The following is a 19,757-nucleotide window of genomic DNA, read 5'->3' on the forward strand; positions in this document are numbered from 1 at the left end:
ACAGCAACATCCTTATGCAGTTGCAGTTATATAATAAAAAGTATTTCTATACCATGAGTGAAAAGGAAAAGCAACGGTAATTGTCCACTTTTGAATAGTCTGAAAACATATGAGGATGGCGGAATAACCACAAACAGAAGTCCTGTATCCAACACTGTCCATCCTCTTCACAGAGACTTCAGAGGGGATGAGACCTGGTTCCAGGATATTAAAGCCGAGGGCCTTTAATGGCCATTTCTGTCACATGGTCCCAACTTTAATTAATTCTCCCAAACTGGAAATAAATACGTTAACCATACTTAAGGATCACTTGGATATTCAGCCCTGATGGTTATTTTAAAATCACGCTCTAGTTGAACATCTCAAGCCAGTTACATTTTTTGCTTTTAAAGCTCTCACGGGGTTAAAATAAATTTGTTTTTTTGCAAAGTGGCTAAAAAAGACAAATGTCGTTGCTTTTTGCATCATTTTATAGCTGTGTAAATTCAGAAAATGTACAATACACAGTATTTTTTATCTGTCCACTACATTCATCCTCTGAATACAACCTGAGGCTTATGATCTATGGCACATCAATTAAATGTATTTTAACTCTTTCCTTATATACACTTTTTTTTTTCCTTTTCACTTAAAATCTAAATTTGAAGAATTTGTTTATTAAAAAAAGTTAAGAGGCCTGGAATTTGGTTTTAATAGAAAAAAATGCTATGAAGATTGCACTGATTTACCCTTGATTGTCTATATGATTGTCTATGTTAAAAATAATCAAGGTTTTGCACCTGATGTGCATTTCCAAGGACAAATATATAACTGCTTCATCGTCCATGTACTAAACCTACTCTTTGCAGAGTGGGTTAACGGCTCAATGTATCAACAAATATATTTTATTCAACAATTCTGCACACCTTTTCCACTTTTTAAGTCACGCTACAAAACTGTCATCGGGCAATTGTGTAGCCTAGAGGTCCGACGGAACACAAAGCTTTTTCAGAAGTTCTGCAGACTCTCCTGCTCATCGGTGGCATTCCGTGGTGACATGGCAATGTTCTTATTTCCAAATCGTTTGAGGTGGCACAAATTAAACAGTCACTGCTGGGTACATCATCTGTTCGGGATTACTGTGGGGGTTATTGTGGGGATTATTATGGGGATTATTATGGGGGTTATTGTGGGGATTATTGTGGGGATTATTGTGAGGGTTATTGTGGGGGTTACTGTGGGGATAGGGTGACTGCATTTGCCGGTATCCGCCTTGTAGTCCATCTAGGAACTGTGGCATGGGAGTCATGGACACAGAGTCATGAGGTACAGCATAGCCTACAAATTGAGGATGTAAGTATTGTCCTTGATGTGGAACAAGTTGAGTCGCTTGCTGACAGTTCAACACTGAATAATTGGTGGGCATGTTTACATAAACATTATTCATTGCTCCTTCTGGCAAGCAGCAGTTGGTTTGGGATCTTGTTGGGGGTGCCCGAGCTCCAGAATTAGCGCTAGAACTGGAACTGGCTGCTGTGCTTGACTGCCGGGAGGAGGATCCACGTGATGTGCTTGCACTTGAGATCATTGGAATGGTCTCCATCAGACGGTTGCTTGGTGCTCGACTCTGTTGAGGTTCTTGCTTTGGCCTTAGACATCGGCAACAGCAAACAGCTACCAATGACCCCAGGATAATGAAGGCCACAAATACAGAGCCAACAATTAAAAATGGCACATATATAGGAACTGCAAGAGAAAAAAAGGGAAAGACTTAAAATCAAAGAAACAAGACTGTGGAGACAACATTATCCTATACCAAGACCTTTTCAATTGCATAGCAGTATTTCGAGTACCAAGCTTCCAGTAGTTATACATTATATAATTCCTTATAATTGAGTATGTTTAAGAAAACTGATGTTTGTACGGCTTACAAATGTATTATTTTAACTCATGTAAACATACAATACAGAAGTATAATAATAGCATACATTCTATTACTGCAATACAAGAATTATGGTTCGCTAAACAGAGCCATCCTGAAAGCATACATTGGTCTAGGGCTACAGACACAGATCTTCCTAAAAGCTTCATATTCCAATTACTTGAATCTCTTCCTACAAGAAGCCAGATTAAAGGAGTTAAGGAGCAGTGTACCATGCATTGGAGAGCGATGGTCTCCTCTTGGACACTCAGATCAGACAGAGTTCCATAAGGCTGGGTAGTCAAGCAGTGGTGGCCGCTAGTACTGTGTGTGCGCTTGTGTTGCACCAGCCAGAAAATATTAGCTGCAGGGACGCTAGAGACCTTCAGTGTCACCAGCGGTGGAAGGTATTTTGGGAGAGTTGGCTATTGTTAAAATTAGCACTCTACTGGACATGTAGACAATATGTATACAAAGGTTTGTATGTATATGTAAAAGCGGATGTTGGTAGGGAACCGGCAGTGAGTGGTTATATCTCTAATTATACACCCTGGAAAATGTTTGAACTTGAACCGAGAAACCAGCTCAACACAACCATAATATTCTAGAGCAGTTGGTTCCAAATATTATCAAGACAACTGGAAGATGAACTTTGCAAGTAGCTCATGAAGAATTAAAGGAATCTGGGCCACTTTTTGAGATTGTCATCATATTGAATTGAATGAAAAAAGGGAAGGAAAGTAAATGACCACCTTTGTCCACACCTCTATTAAGTGGTGATTTTTAACATTGAAAACCATAAACATCTTTTATTTCAAAGGGTGTTAATAATTCACCACCACTGGGAAGCAGCTTTAGATCTTCTAACTGCAAATGTGACCTTCCCTGCCATTAGCTGATGAAGAGAGAAAAGGAGCAACATTAGAGGGAAGCCCAAGAGCCAACCTATATCTCTTGCTCCTTGTAATCCAAGTCCCCACTCAAGTGAATGCTCTTTATAATAATTAGTTATGCATGTACGTTTCCTGATTTGACAAACCACTATGTAACTGAATGCATCCAACGAATCTACATTGAGTGTTTTCCATTAAAAAAAACCCAAAACAATAAATTGGCAAAAGTAAAAAAAAATAAATAAATACAAATATTTATTTATATATATATATATAATAGTGAATACCGTTAGCAGAAGGAACCTCAGCCACCTCTATTGACATTTATTTGCTTTACTCCCCACACTGGTTGCTTTAATCTAAAACACATATAAATCAATCTAACAATTCTACGAAGATAAACAGGATATCCAGAAAGTATTCCGTTTAACACAAACAAAACTTAAGCCTACGGGCTGAAAAGAATAGTCAAAACATTCAAATTACAATCATTAGTAATTATCCAGAAACAGGATTAGAACATGTTGGCCAGGCTTCCAACCTTCAGTCCGCAACAAATGTTTTGGGAATATGTTTCCTCTTTTTAGTGCCTCATTGCACAGCTCTGTGGAATATAACGGCGCTATATAAATCAATAATTAATAATAGGGTTATAGTTCTGCTACAAATACCCTTTTGCTTTCATAGATTGAGAATTTTTAGGGTATCTCGAAGGATATGAATAAAAGGTCCTTGCAAACTCAGTTTATCCCCATGTCTATTGTTCCTATATAACATTCTAGTCCTCCAGTCATTAATTAGCAATGGAAGCAAACGCATCTTCTCGAGAACCCGGCCAACGGCTCCCAACACATTCCAAATGGGGCTCTATTTACTAAATGGAGACAAGGCAGGAGAGTAGGTAGAAAAAGATTATACATTACAAAGAGCTTGACTTGCCTTATATTATAATGTATCGTATATATCAGTCTCATCACCCACTGAATCATGCGTTATACAGAGAGCTAAGTCAGCCTTTCTTGCTGGAGGAACTTAGCAGCGTTTGCCCTTTATAATAAATACAGAAGGTGGAGAGCTTAAGGGGGCACAGCCCCCCTGTAATGAATAAACACCACTTTGTTTGGTGCTACTGATTATATCGAAATCATTCTTCATCGGGTTCAGTTCCTGGCAGGTTCTTGCCGTATATAACTCTTGTGGCAACTGCTTTTTGGACTTCCATTGAATTCATGTTGGTTCTAGGTCTTTAGGAAGCCTGCCAGGTCCTAAATTTAGAGTCCCTGCTCCTCTGACACCATGTTCACTAGCTAATCCCATTAATATTAATAATTAGTAGCTCCAACACTCAACCAAATGATATATTAGATACGCAACATATTTAATAGACAGAGTGTTAGAAATGTACACATATTTTTTACACTAAACTCTGTAATGTGCAAATATGCCACGCCGTTATTAAAAGAGAAACCGGTCAAGGAATCCTAATTTGGACTTCAAACGAAACCTTTTACCCCGCGACATCCTGGTTAATTGAACGAGCTCCAATTTTGAAGCTAGAAATTAAAGAAGCATTCAAAAAAACAGAGGCAGTAATTATGAAAGGGGATTCTGTGCAATAAACAGATGGAACCGTTCCACTTATTGAAGCAATTTTTTCATTAGTACATTACGGGCGCCTCTGACACAGGAAAGGCAATGAATCAAAAAACAGGAAAGGAATCTTAATGATAACGAGCGCTTTTCCACTATTTTAAAGTCCGTAAGTGGCCTTACTCATTGAGTTTTGTTCCGTGGCCCTCACTCCAGGGATGGAGACAGGCTGTTCTCTCTGTATAACATCAACTGACTTAGGTGAAGGAAACTCCTGGATCTGCTCCTCTCCGGGTGCAGCTATATCAACAGATTTTTATATTGTGAAGCATAAACATCTTTGTTTGGCTTAAAGTGGATTTGTCACCTTCCCCAAACCCCAGATTTTATTGGTTTGGTGATACACACCGATTCCCCGTTCCCAGGATCGGTATAATGATTCCCCCCCATGAAATATCTCTGCCCTGTTACGATGCTCAGTGTTGTTGGACGCATTTGTTAGGTCATGGTGAGAAGGACTGGAAATTGATGCTAGTTTTGCCACCATTTGCCACAGATTTCCTTGATGTAAAATATCCCCTTACTTACTGCATATTTCCTAAACAAAGCAAAAATGAAAGAGAAAAAAATGAAAACTTAGTTATTTTTTAGACCGAATTTTAGAAGCACCGACTTATAGACCGATTCCTCTAATTCCAGCTCTAGTAGCTTTCAGCGTAACTACAAATTGGAATATTAGCGCTCCACAAACAGAAACCTGCAGCTACGTTCTGTTATATTAAGGAGTTTTAAAGAGGCGCCAAGAAGAAGTCTGTTTTCGATATATTGTATCTTAAATGAAACAAGTAGGTTCATTTGATGAGGCAGAAAGGGTTAACTCTTCCAGCACGGGTAACATTTGGAAACAACGGCAGCTTTCATGTAGAGTATCCATACTATGGGGCAGCCGATCCTGATAAATAATATCTTATAAATTGGGGGGTAAACCATGAAAATATCGTAATCAGTGCTTCCCATTTCATTAGGCGTATAAATCAGATCTGTCACATTTCTCTCGTGTAAGGCTGTAAAGTTTAACCTTGGGAACGTTTTTTGAAAATGTTTCGAAAATATAATTATCCCATAAACATTTTTCTTTGGGTAATGTTGTGGGGAAAATGGCATGTCAGCTAGTTTTGATTTCTTTGGAAGGTCTGTTTGCTATAATGGTCTCATGTTTGGTTATTGTGAGGTCATGTCAGGCCAAACGCTGGGCTTACTAAGCATCATGGGAGTTGTAACTCTACATCACATGGGGGGTGGGTGGCATGTTGCCCAACCCAGGTTGTTTTTAATCCATCGATGTAGAGCCCTGGTTTCAGGCAGCTAGTCCTGAAATTCTACTGTTTATGACAAAAAAAAATTACAAAACTGCTGACGTTACTTTATGAGCACTGACTATGAATCTGTATGTTCGGAGCTATGGTACGCCATTGCTGTATTTATGGGGTCACTGCCCTAGGTTTGACCCAGGGCAGCACCTCTAGCTGCCCCCTCAGATAGAACCCTGAGGACCTTCTCTCCAGTGTGGGTCATCAAACAGCCCGTAGGGAGCAGTGTTTTTCAGCGTCACTACAGAGGCCAATGGCACATAGGGCGATAATCAAAATTCAGCCCTTTGTGGTGTAGTATATTGTTCTGTGTCACATTGTTTCAAGTCAGTAGAACTTTTAAAATAAACTGATAATAGTAAAAGGCGCAATAAAGAGGAAGTCACATAGAAAATATTTTGACAGTTATCATTTTGAATCATTAAATATCAGTCGACAAAGACAGATAGCTTATCTGTCAATTAAAAAAAAATGAACAATGTGTGCTCATCATGATCTGTAACCTAAGGTGCCCCGGTGGCCATTTAAGGAACTGCAAGTAAACAGCTGCCAATGGCAGCCAAAGATCTGATCCAATAATGTAACAACATTTTGGAATCTTGTGAAGCGTTGGCCAATAGGATGGTGGCAAGAGTGGTAGTTTTATCGCTAGCCCTATCAATGCACATCGCGGGACACACAATCAAATTCACACAACTTTATCACAATTTAAGTGCAGGTTTAATGCTGAAGAGTACACAGTTCTTCAATCAAGAACATTCCAAACTAACCATTCATAAATAATCTCATTCAATCTTCTACACAAAACAATAGAACTTTTCTTATGAAATTTCTGTACTGAAGGTTGATTATTTTATTTGAAAGCATAACACTGAAATAATCAACGCGTGTAGAAAAGGATATTTTTCAACGGAATGAGTACAGGGTGTGAGGCTACTGGCAGACTGCAGATTCCAGATGGGACATAATGTTTCGCTATTGTTAAATTATCAAGGTGTGACAACCATTCTTTCCTATGACTACCATATGTTTGGCAGCTCTCTCGTATAGGCAGGTGCCTTTTTTTGTGCTCAAAGTTTACTCTGAAGCAGTTTGGCCAACATATGTATGTAATGTGAACATATAACGTTAAAGGGTAGACAGGTGAGCGACCAGGTACTAAATATGTACATCTGTGAAAAGAGTCCTGTTTTTGCGAGTATTGCAGCAGCTCCATTGAAAGGCTGGCTATGATGATGATGATGGAAGAACTTCCGAAGTGCCAAAGTATGTCCATAGAGTCCCTTAACGATACTTAGTTTTCTGCAACGTGGCATGATCACTTATCCAGCTGTTAGGAGTCGTTTGACTCGTTCAAAGCCGTGGCATCAAGATGCCCACCTAAAAAGCTGGTATTCATTAATAGCAGCCTTCAGCACGCTTTCATTTCAGTGCCATCCGCTAATATTATCAAAGTCTGCACTACATCAGGCTATGGTACAAAAATCAGACATTAAAAGCTCTCCCACACACGGTTTATCATCTAAAGCACCATCTTCCAAAAGTCTGCTGAACTAATTCCGGTTCAGAATTAGAACCCCCAGTATTGAGAGGATTATTGTAATTATAAACGTTCGAAGAAGGAGTAGGATTGAGACTGTAGCCAAGCTCGTACCTCCCAGATCTCATCACAGCCGATGAAAATGATGGCGAATGGTGAGGAACCCTGGACTCTGAGGCTCAAGAACTTTGGGTGAAAGCAATCGCCCCGTTACAATCCAGAACACCATGGAAAATGATTTATTCTAATTTTACAGTGAAAAAGACACTTTTCTATATAATATAATATGGGGGGGGTTCTCTCCTGATAAGGAAGTAATTTAATCAATTCAGCCAACACTGTTCTTCTAAAGGATCCTAATCGCTTAACGGTGGAGCGGAACCCTGTAGCTATCATGTGGCCCCCACTCCTGCCACACACAGCCAGCATCTGAGTAAGCATTAGATTTACAGAAAAAGGCTCGTCATCTGCTTAGGGTTACACAAGAGGTGTCCTTGTCCGGCTGAGGCTGCTGTGAGTTGCTGCTCCACAAACGACTCAGAGAAGTTGGAGAGGGAGAGGTTACCTGATGCCGGTGAAAATTAGCACTCAGCAAGACACATGCCATGCGGCTACCACTGGGGAACATGAGATGCCCCTTTTATCAAAGAGAAAAGTTTGTCAGCCACCGCGCTCTATGATCTCCAATCAGGGGTTTGGTAATTAATAATACGTCGGCTTCCACAGCTTGCGGTTTAAATGCCAAAGGAGGGTTCAGCTGAACTCCTTCCAGATCTAATATCGAGAACAAGATGAATGGAGAGGCAATGTTTCCAGACACGAGCATTCTGTTATAATAGAACATCGTGTGTAGCAACAGGCTAACTGCCCCCCCAACCAATACCCTGCAGAGCACCTGCGGGCAATAAAAGGCAGAGATGTCACCCGCCAGTGGGTATGGAGCTGGCAGGCAGTATACAGGGATATATTAAAGCATGCTGAACCCAGATAAAAGGTGAAGGTCGGGATTAGCGGGGTCATAAATGATCCTTTTCCATACGAACTCTGATATCGATCCAGATAGAGAGAAAATCCAGCACAGCCGCAGAGATCCATAACTGCAATCAGCGCTCGCAATCAGCACTCCGCGCTACGGAATATGATGGCGCTATATAAAACAAGAAATAGTTCTCGTTTGCTCTCGGAATGAATATACCCGTTACAACTCCGGAAGGTTTCACAGCCTTTTGGATTTTTAAAATGCGCTAATTTAAAAAGCACCAAAATTCACCAGGAATTAGGAAAATGGCATTTGAATTATTATAGAAATATATATATTTATTTTTTTAAAGTTCCTTTTTACTCGGTTCACAGGAGAGAGGGAAACAGCGTCTAAAAATTGTGATCAGCTCCAAATAATTATCTCAGGACCTCTCCTGACCGCTCGCCATCGCCCAAACTTTACCTTAAACTATCGGTAGTCAGAATGGCTAATAATCCGAAGCTATCCTCAGCAAGTGCCGGAAATCTAGCATTTACTAGAATTGATGAATTATTTGAGTGGAAAGTTGTGATTCTGAGCTCTGTATTAACTATTTGAGTGCCACAATAAGTTGTTTTTAGTACTCCGATCACATATCTGAAAACACCGCTCCCTGACACATGTATTAATAATAATAATAATAACAATTTTGGCACACGCTATCAGCGCCTCTAATGCGGTATAAGACTTTAGTTAAAGAGCACTTGTTGCCAAATTGTGGCAATCATTTAGTCTCCATGGCGACTGCTCTAGATTTATATATAAATTTGTTTTTATGAAGAAACCAATACTGTTCCCAGACTGATAAATAAATCTTATATCCGGTAAGCCGGGGATATTCGTTACGTAACATTGAAGGAAGTGCCCCGTGAGACCACACGGAGTCCGCACCGAGAGCCCCCCCCCCGTTCTGCCTACCTGCCGCGGAGTCGTGGCTGTCCTTGTCCGGCCTGCCGTGCTCGGGCGCCCCCTGCTGCCTGTCGTTGTCACACACACCCTGGTCCAGCCTGGCATCGGCGCTGGAGCAGCAGTAGCGCAGCACGCAGCTTCCGCAGCAGATGGTCGCATCGTCCCCGTCGAAGCGCTCTGGGCACTGGAAGCCGTCCCGCCACACCGCCTGGGCATCCAGCCACCCGTGACAGTACTCCCCACTCCCACGGGCACCAGGCAGCACCGCCAGCAGGAAGGAGGCAGCTGCCAGCAGGGCTACAGGGGAAGCCTCAACCCACATGGCTGGGGCACTGCGACTCCTCAGACCCCCCTCCAGCAGCCAGGCGGATACACGGGGGGCAAATGTGCTGCCCGGACGGGGCAAACTACTGGGGAGAGCGGGGCTCGATCACCAAGCAGCCCTGCAATTACCCCGGCAGGGGGTTCACCGGGACACTCCGGGCTGTCCTGTGATGGGCAGAGGCAGTCCCGCTGCTGACGGCTAGGATGACTCGGAGCAGCTGTCGGGGGATCCGGTTGCTAAATCCTTGCCTTCTGGAACGGCTGTGACATCCAGCGCCCCAGATCACTTCCCCTCCTGAAAATCCCGACTTGGCACCGATGCCCACACTAACCGTGCCCCGGCACCACGCGCAACACCTGGGAAACTAACCGGGAGGCATCCACTGGGGAGGAAAAATACACAAGTGGCTGCAAAGTGTGCAGTTATCGGGGGGACGGGGGACCTGATTCCAGGGCTTGCATTTCCAGTAGATTTACGGTCCTTTTTCCAGGGTAAAAGTTTCCAGAGTTCAGACGTCCATATCAGCATCCTCACTCAGCCCAATGACAGGCTGAGCCGCGCATCCTCCCCGGGGCCCCCCGGGCAGCCACATCCCTGAGATCCGGTGAGTGATCGGTGCGGGTGAGCGATCGGTGGGGGTGATCGGTGTGGGGGAGCCGAAGTCCAGAGCTGAGCAGATATCCGTCCCGGAGCAGAGACACCCGCCACTCCTCCCTCCCCAGCCTGTAAATAAGCCGCTCTCCCCTCCTGTACTCCGCTTTTATAAGCACGCATGTGCACTCCCACGGTCACTCACTCACACCCCTAACCCACTGCTAATAGGGCTACAAATAGAACGATAATATTACTGATAACACTGATTATCAGTAATATTATTAATATACTAATTATATGTATTATAATATGAATTATAATACTAATTATAATATTAATGACACTACTAATAATATTAATCATAATACTAATAATAACACTAATGATAATACTAATAATAATATGAATTATAATACTAATGATAATATTAATTATAACACTAATGATAATACTAACATTAATGATAATAAAACTAATAATAATATGAATTATAATATTAATGATAATACTAATAATAACACTAATATCAATGATGATAATAATATTAATTACAATACTAATGATAATATTAATGATAACACTAATATTAATGATGATAATGATAATAATCATAATGTTAACAATAATACTAATGATAATATTAATGATAACACTAATACACAGGTATAGGGTGCTGTAGAATTTAAAGTCTGAAACAGCCTCACTTAGGAATTCTTCTTAATCCTGAATAATAAAAGACAATCTGGGAAGCAAAGTGTTAATCTATATGTTTGCTATGTGATGCAATAGAAACATTTCCATTAATAATATTAACCCGATATAAGGAATGCATGCTTTATTAAACGCAGACTATTGTTACAATTAGACGTTCTCTGCAATTATTTAATAAAATAAAGCTCTCTGTAATAGAGCGGAGCTGCTTTACTGACCATCTGCATTGTACAGCCCCGCGGTATGTGTCGGCGCCATACAAACCAAGCAATAATACATCACCAGCCACTGGGGATGTGAAAAATATATCATCAAATCAAACAGATAAAGAAGAGGGTAACGTGTAACGAAATAAATAGAACCAAAGACCGGTCTTCACATTAAGAGTCAAGAAAAACTCTCTCGGATAACGAGAAACATAGAATGTGACGGCGGCTGAGACGCTCGGACCGTCTAGTCTGCCCGTTTTTCTTGATGTTACGACTCAGAGTGTAACCAGCCGTTAGGTTCAGGACAGCTTTATGCTAATGAGAAGAAGGTCCGTTTTTGCTGATGAACTCCCAGTGGTTTACTATAAATCATACTTACATCATGTTGCCAGTGCGGCACTTCTGGTTACTGTGCTTATGTAGCCGCACCACCTCTGGGTTTAGTCACTAAAGAGTGATTCGGCTCAAAGAACGGCACCTTATGGAGGGCCAGAGTAGAGGAGTTCCTCCCGCACGAGGTTGTGAGATGCACAGACAGAGCATGCCACCGTGTCTCCTCTACAACTCGCCATGAAGTGAATAATCCCTTCAGGGAGTAGGTGAGAAGAGAGTTAATGTGTATCGTGTTCACAGGCAGCCCAAACTGGCAAAACGGGCAATTCTCAGTGGGCCATGTCTGATGTCAGCGCTCACTTACCTTTACTGCCACTCAACCTGCTCCTTTAGTGTGCGTCCACAGCCTGAATACACGCGGCCATGAGTGTCCAGCAGGTGGCCGCACGTAAGTAGTTTATTGGCCCCTGGACGTAAACTGTCAGAGTTCCTGTGTACATATCTGATGCAGCCCTCCCGCAGAACGTTAGAAGGAGCTGACCAAATGATTAACCATTCATAACTCATCACAAAGAATCTGTGCCGGGGATAAACAAAGCAGTAACCAGATGCTTCAAATACCGGCCCTCACGGAAATCTCAACGCATTGGGGTTGTAATGCCTAGATGGACGCCTATGTAATCATGAATGGGTTTCAAATATGACGCATTGGAAGACAGGCACCAGGTAAAAGATCTAGAATGATACAAGGTCATCACAGTGCATGAATGAGTAATTATTACACTGAGTGGCTCTAAAATTCACTCCATTCATCTACAGACTGAGAAACCTTAGCAGAACCTGAGGGGTAACGTCTAGGGGCCAATCTCACCCCGATGTGCTGCTAGCCGTCCCCTGAGAGGGAGAGCTCCGGGGGGGCCTACTCTGGAACGTTCCTGGGAAGGACGCGGATGCACATGTTGGGACACTTTGCCGATGCCTGGAAGGGAAGAAAAACTGAATGTAATACCCTGTATTTGCCTTTAAGAAAAGGTTGATGTGATGTCAAAGCAGTAAAATATTACACAGAACATTCAAAAACTAATAAAAAAAACACACGTGATAAATGGTTGTCAGCGCGGAATCCAATTATGGAGGTTTTTTTTGTAAGTTTGAAATGTTATATTCCCTTGAAGCAATTATATCAATTTGCACGACATTCGTTTCCTGTAAACCCTGCTGATTGACATCAGAACTACACAGAAAGTGTGGAAAATACAACAAAAAGCACACGGAAGCCCGTAGACTGCATCTGAGCCTGGGAGAGACCGACACGTCGCTGCAGCTTTCCATGGATGCTGTCAATCATCCGATGCGGGTCTGGATTAACGAACAGATCGTTCACCTGCAAGCGAAGTCCAGAAAACCCACAATCTAGAACGCTTTATCCCTTTATTTTCAGATTAGTAACAGAAAAAGCGATCCAGAACATAATGCGTGGCTGTGCATATCCAGCCAGCAGCAGGCCGCATGTAGGCCAATTGGTGGCCTCTGGCCTTAAAGTGACAGGACTGTGTCGTCAACAGCAGTTTTAGCTGCAATGATTTGTTTATGCAGTTTGAGTGGCCTTAAAGCATTCAACCCATACCCATAAGACTTGGTTTGGGAAGCTTTCCCATGGCCCTGAGTCCCAAAGGAGCCTAGTAGTAGCTCCAATAACCCTTAGTCTAGTGGGGGGGGCAGGAAGGTTTGGGGTATGGTAACCACGATCTCCTTATGCAGACCTCCTGAGGCCTGAGGGTACTAGGCTTCATGGACACAGGGTGTGTTAGGGGGAATATATTGCTTCACGCCAAGCAACTTCTCCTAATGGATGGTGTATACGCAGAGTGCTGCTATCTTGCCCATGTGCACATTTGTCATTCTCTGAGGCGTCCCAAAGAAGCAAGACCTTTAGAAGAGTAAATCGATATGGCACGACTACACCAGAGATTATCATTTGGAAAGGTCCTGTGGCACCTGGGGGCTCCTTGTGCATTTCTCCCTCTTTCTTCTCCTGATGTTCCCATTTTTCTAGAATATTCTAGAGTTCAGAATATTTGCTGGGCATGAGTGTTCTACGGTTTGAGTAATAGAGAGGTCCCCGCACGGTGCCCTGCAGCTCGAAAAGCCACCGCAAGGTGTTTAAAAACTAAATTGTAGAAAAACCGTTCTAACTCGAGCCACACGTCCGGCCTCACCCCATGAAAGTGTCCCTCCGGCCATCTGAAACAGTGTGAGGTATGCCTATAAAAAACATATTTTGAATTGTGGTGCAGAATGTTCTATGTAATACAAAAAAAGATTTAACTTTTTTTTCAAATCGTAAAGTATAGTACCAAAAATCTGCCGTCTATTCTATTTGCCAATACTGACAAACAAAAAGAAACTAATCTCAAACCACATTAAACACACACACATATATATACCGTATTGGCTCGAATATAGGCCGCACTTTTTTCCCCCACTTTAAGTTTTTAAAGTGGGGGTGCGGCCTATATTCGGGGTCTAGCGCCCGACGCCCGGGACATGCAGTCCCGGGCGCCGGGCAGGCAGCGGGGTTAAGATACAGATCCCCCGCAGCGGTGCAGGGGACCTGCATCCTTCTCCCCGATACGCTCAGACAGCCTCCCCTGCCAGCACTTCCCACGGGGGGGGGGTGCCGGCACGGGAGGTTATCTAAGCGTTTTACCTCTGCCCACCCCCGACTTACCGGAGCAGACTCCCGGGTGTCTTGCGGGGCCGGCGGGAGACATTTACGCAATACGCAAATGCAACTTCCGGTAACGGTACCGGAAGTTGCATACGCGTGTTGCGCAGATGTCCCTCGCCGGCCCTGAAGACACCCGGGAGTCTGCTCCGGTAAGTCGAGGAGGGGGGGCAGAGGAGGACAGCGGCAGCGTATCGCGGGGAGGGAGGACAGCGTATCGCGGGGAGGGAGGACAGCGTATCGCGGGGAGGGAGGACAGCGTATCGCGGGGAGGGAGGGCAGCGGATCGCGGGGAGGGAGGGCAGCGGATCTCGGGGAGGGAGGGCAGCGGATCTCGGGGAGGGAGGGCAGCGGATCGCGGGGAGGGAGCGCAGCGGATCGCGGGGAGGACGACAGCGGCAGCGTATCGCGGGGAGGACAGCGGCAGCGTATCGCGGGGAGGGAGGACAGCGGCAGCGTATCGCGGGGAGGGAGGACAGCGGCAGCGTATCTCGGGGAGGGAGGACAGCGGCAGCATATCTCGGGGGGGAGGACAGTGGCAGCATGTTTTTTTTGGTGCTTTTTTAAAGAAAAAAAACTTTTTCTTTAAAAAAGCACCAAACTTTTAGGGTGCGGCCTATATACGGGGGCGGCCTATATCCGAGCCAATACGGTATATATATATATATTTGATATAGATATACACAGATATAGTATTTTATATTAGTAGTTTATAGTACGGTATGTATATGTGTATATATGGTATATATAGTATGTATATGTGTATATATTTATAGTATGTATATGTGTATATATGTATATATTATATGTGTGTATATATATATATATATATATATATATATATATATATAAAATACAATGTGTGTGTTCGCACAATTATCAGAATAATTCTTCTCTTCGATAAACTTTTGTGATGTCTAAATATATATATATTTTTCCTTGATCCTGAAAACATTCACTACAAAGGAATACTGCAAATCTGTGAAAGATGGATGACCTGCACGTTTCCCAGTTTAGAGATTCCAGTGGAAGCGTTTTCGCCGCTCGGATGATATATAAAAGCCTGTATGTTGTAAATTCACTCTTCATACAGGGAACGACCCAGATGGGGAAACATTTGGAACAAATGGCTCACACAGCCGCATTCTCACCCCATCTATTTCTGTTTGCAGGAAGTGATAGAGTTGCAGACAGATAAATATATCAGCGAGAGATAATACGACTAGACAACGCTGCATGCCGGGTCAACTACCAGGAGGACAGAAGGCGCTCGTTAAGCCAGCATTTCATATTTTAGCCAAATATTAAATTCAACTTGTTTGTGATGAGTAACATTTCATTTTTCTTAATACTACTAACATATTTACATTTTATTAACTATTTAGGTTTGTAACACATGCAACTTACTGCGCTCTGGCTTTGTTAACATTCTACCTACACTTTACACAATATTGTGACCTTGTAAAAGTCAATAGGGAAAAATATTAATAAAAAGGATGTTATTCTGGTTGTTATACACCAGCCATTGTAATCATAAATGTCGGCCATAGTGTAACGGGCAAAATGCCCGCCCTGTGCCCTCTCTTTGTTCACCGCTGACCCCTCTTCATTATGGTGAGAGCTAATGTGCTATTCCAGTGAGCACAGCTACTTCCCCCATCTGCGTGATAGAGGGGGCTCGACAGATACGACGTCTGCCAGGGGACGCCCGTTTTTTTGGTCTGCTGAAACACATTCACACTACCAGGGGCCATAAATGTCGTCAAATTCATGGCACCTGTCCTGAGATGGGTGTGGGGAACAGATCATGCCCCCTTTTTGTTAATCCAAAGCTGTGTGGATAGTAGGATGGGTAGATCGAGTCATAAATCACACCACCGCTCAAAAGCTGGGGGAAATAGGTAATATGCCTTTAGTTTTTTCCATGTAGAACCAAACTTAATGTCTCGTTTCCATAGAGAATTTTTTTGTGGTTCTGCCATTACAGGAATATGAAGAGGTGCGCAAAAAAATACTTTTTTGTTAATTTTTTTTTAATGTTGGTTTTCTTTTCCCGATATAAAACACAACTTAGAGTTACTTAGACTATGAAGAAACAACACAAACCAGTTTGCTGATGGCTAGAAGTAGCACATTTTTTAATTAATAAAATATATATATATATATATATATATATATATATATATATATACACTGTATATAACCATTTTCCTTATTGCTAGGATACCAACAATTGTATCTATTTTACTAGAGAGACCTATTTGTTTTACTTGGGTTTCAATCTGTTTTTCATATGGAACCCACCCATTCGGCAGAAGAAAAAGGTCGCATATAGAAAGCCCGTGAACCGGCATATTTTATGAAAACCTATTGGTAATATACAGAGTGCAATTAATAAATATGCCAATGTGGCAATTTCTTTTTGCCTTTTTTTTATCCACCTTTTCACTGAACAAATAATATTCATTATACTACGTTATTTATATTAAATGTTACGAGTTTTGGTATTTTATTAGATGTTTTATAAGCACTTAAGCAAAGATAAGTGTAATTTTTTTTATCTATGTTTAAGCCTTTAGCAGAGATAAATGAATGTTATTTTGTTTCTTTCTGAAGTCATCTCCTCCTCTGTTCTCTATACTGGGACTCAGAGATAACCACAGAAAGGTTGAGGGCCTCTCTATTGCTGAACTGGAATGCACTCGGCAAATGGTAATTCCCACGGACGCTTCCTTGTGAGAAAAACAGAATACATTAATTGGCACAGAGTGCCAGATATGATCTATCGGGGTTATGCCTAAAGCATGAATCTGGTGAAAAGTGGAAAGTGCTGCAGCCACCGTAGCCATACCTGGGAACTTCCCTGGGCAGGTCCTCAGAGCTTCTTCTGGAGCCCCAGGTAGTCTAGAATTAACTAGGAATGGGGGTTTGGGCTAAACACCAAGCTCCTGCTCGGAGTAAGAGGAAGGTGACCCAGAGACCCGAGGAAAACGGGTCAAAACCTAGGAGTTCCCAGGTACGTCCATAGCAACCACTCGACATGCCTGGAAACTTCCCAAGGCTGGCCCGGAGTTCTCATCTTTATAGGATGTGATGTGGCTAGCCCCAGCATACAAGAAATCGAGTCAAATCCCCCAGATCTAAAGGCCCAAGAATTATTATTATTTTTTTTTTTTTACTTTTAAAGTCTTCAGAAAGTGTGTTGTTGATCTAGCCTAGAATGCTCTGCGCGAAACACAAACACAGTTCAGCAATGTAACAATTTATGCAACACAAAATACAGCTCTTTATGTATTCATTTATTTGTATGTTTCCTGTCCTGGGTGAAAAAGTAGTACATAAAGCATAAGCTAAATATATATGTATATTAAAAATACATGCTATGGACCTGCAACATATAATTTAAACAAACACACACACACACACACACACACATATATATATATATATATATATATATATATATGTATATATATATATTTATTTTTAAGGAAATAAAAGGATGCATAGAGTACATGCTAATTAATGGAAATCGTGTGTGGTTAAACTAATCCATTTTGTCATGGATATCTTAATGATAAGTGTCAGAAAAGTATTACTAAACTGTATATATATATATATATATATATATATATATACATATACATACAATCCATTGATTGTATGTTTATAGGTTATAAACTCTCAAAACTATAGTTGTTATTAAGGCTACTTAAAAACACCTTTCTAAGATAACAAAATTGCAGATTTAGTCATACGATATGGTCATATTATGCTAAGCCCACCACTACGCCAAAGTACTCCAGTGTATAACTTTGGTCTTCAGCAGCACCCCCTTATAATTTAATGCTTGTTTAGGTGAGTGCTTTCCTTTTGGATTTGTTGTATATATATATATATATATATATATATATTTATTTATATGAGCTTTGGAAAACATGGAAGAAAATTAAAGTAAATCGACAGCCCTAAAATTCACAATAATGTTTAGATAAAACAGCGAGGCAAAGAAAAAATAATGTGTAAATAAATTAAATAAAAAACAAATAATAATAATAATAATTGTTTAAAAATAAAATGAGAGAAAAATACGGGGGTTTACCAAAGAGTATTTTTGCGTCTAGGACTGGCGATGTATATTGTTAAGGCAATCATGGTGCCTAGTTTGAAATGTGGTCTTATTACCATAGCAACCAAGGACATGCTAAGGGTCCATTCCACTGATTGCTAGGGTTGCATATTTTAATGCAACAGAATATATATTCTGTGATCTAACAATAATTATTATTTTAGCATAGGATCTCCAAGAAGAAAAACATTTCTAACAAAGTTTTTTTAAAAAAGGAGTTTCTGTATTATTTTCAAAAGTGCACTAAGTATTGATACATTTCAACACCCCAACCTGACAAAAGTATAAATACCGCATTCATTCTGGGTCAAAACTCCTGCATATTTATAAACATCTGGGTTTAAAGTTTTGGTAACCTGACCTCTAGAACAAGCTGCAGAGCCTGTCGGATAATTGTAGAATATGTGACATTGTGACAGGGCAATAGCTGTAGTTTGTGCAATACAATGTTTCCATTAGGGCTTTTTGCCGTGTTTGCTGTCATTCCGTGACCCACCACCTGCTTGCGGGTAGAGTTACCACTTGGCCACCTGACTTAAAGCCATAAAGAGTTCAAGGAGTGGACAAAACCCATACCATTAAATAGCAGGAGGCATAACCAATCATTGCTCAGCTGTTACCATAGATTGATGTCATAAGGCGTCGTAACATGCGTCCCGTCTGCAGGAAGGCCACACACAGAAGTGTCTATGATACGTGGCAACGGCAGGGAGATTACCACAGGCTTTCGTTCTCTACCGCCAATCTTCTATATGAAATTCATGTTTTAATCTTGGTTTTATATATTTTTGCCTCCCACTGTCCAACAACTTCCAAGACCAGCAGTCCCACATCAAAAATACTACCATTCTAATGGATTATCTTCTCAGGAGCAGCTGGCATACCGTAGTGTTGGTCTAAATCATAATTTACACATAGTCCATGCTGTTCCTAAAGGCTCTATGGAGGGGACCCCTGAGTCTTAGGTGACCCCCAAGTTTATTGGTGCACAAGTGGCCCTAAGTTGCTGCTAATGACTTCTAGAATACTGTATTTACCAAGCATTACACAAGGTGTTTCTAAACATACTACAGGCAAAGGTCTGTTTATTTGGACTTGACCAGACTTTCTCCAGCAGGCATTGTAGGATGGAACGTTGTAGGATTATAAGGAGTGTTATGACATTCTCTTGCCTACAGCAAGCAGTATCGGGCAGCACATATGTACTGTATCCACCTTCTACATCAAATGCTTACAAGGATACCTGGAAACCTCTCAGGAACATTGCCCTGGAGGTGTCCCTCTCCCTTTCCACATGGGAACCAGATGAGGACATAGCTTGCCATGAGTGAGCGAGAAGAGTAATTAACTGGTTACAGGGTGGACAGAGATCCTTTAGATTGTAAGTCCTCAAAAGCCTCATCACTTGCTGATTTGGCCAATGGCCAGTTCCGGCCTGCATATCTATGACCGAACCTCAAAACGCAGATATCCTTCCTTGGCAAATTTAAATGAGGTATGGAAAT

At 41.8% G+C, this 19,757-nt stretch overlaps 1 protein-coding gene across 1 annotated transcript; it reads right to left on the reverse strand.

Annotated features, from left to right (window-relative positions):
• Nucleotides 1–419: 419 nt before the first annotated feature.
• SHISA2 (shisa family member 2) lies at nt 420–10,325 on the reverse strand. Its single transcript, XM_053456413.1, has 2 exons — nt 9,233–10,325; nt 420–1,725 (listed from the first exon to the last, which is right to left on the reverse strand). Exons 1-2 carry the CDS (start codon nt 9,543–9,545, stop codon nt 1,079–1,081), a joined length of 960 nt encoding a protein of 319 aa, XP_053312388.1. The 5' UTR covers nt 9,546–10,325; the 3' UTR covers nt 420–1,078.
• Between the last annotated feature and the right edge of the window lie 9,432 nt (nt 10,326–19,757).

This window comes from Spea bombifrons, chromosome 2 (assembly GCF_027358695.1).
Source record: "Spea bombifrons isolate aSpeBom1 chromosome 2, aSpeBom1.2.pri, whole genome shotgun sequence".
Lineage (NCBI taxonomy): Eukaryota > Metazoa > Chordata > Amphibia > Anura > Pelobatidae > Spea > Spea bombifrons.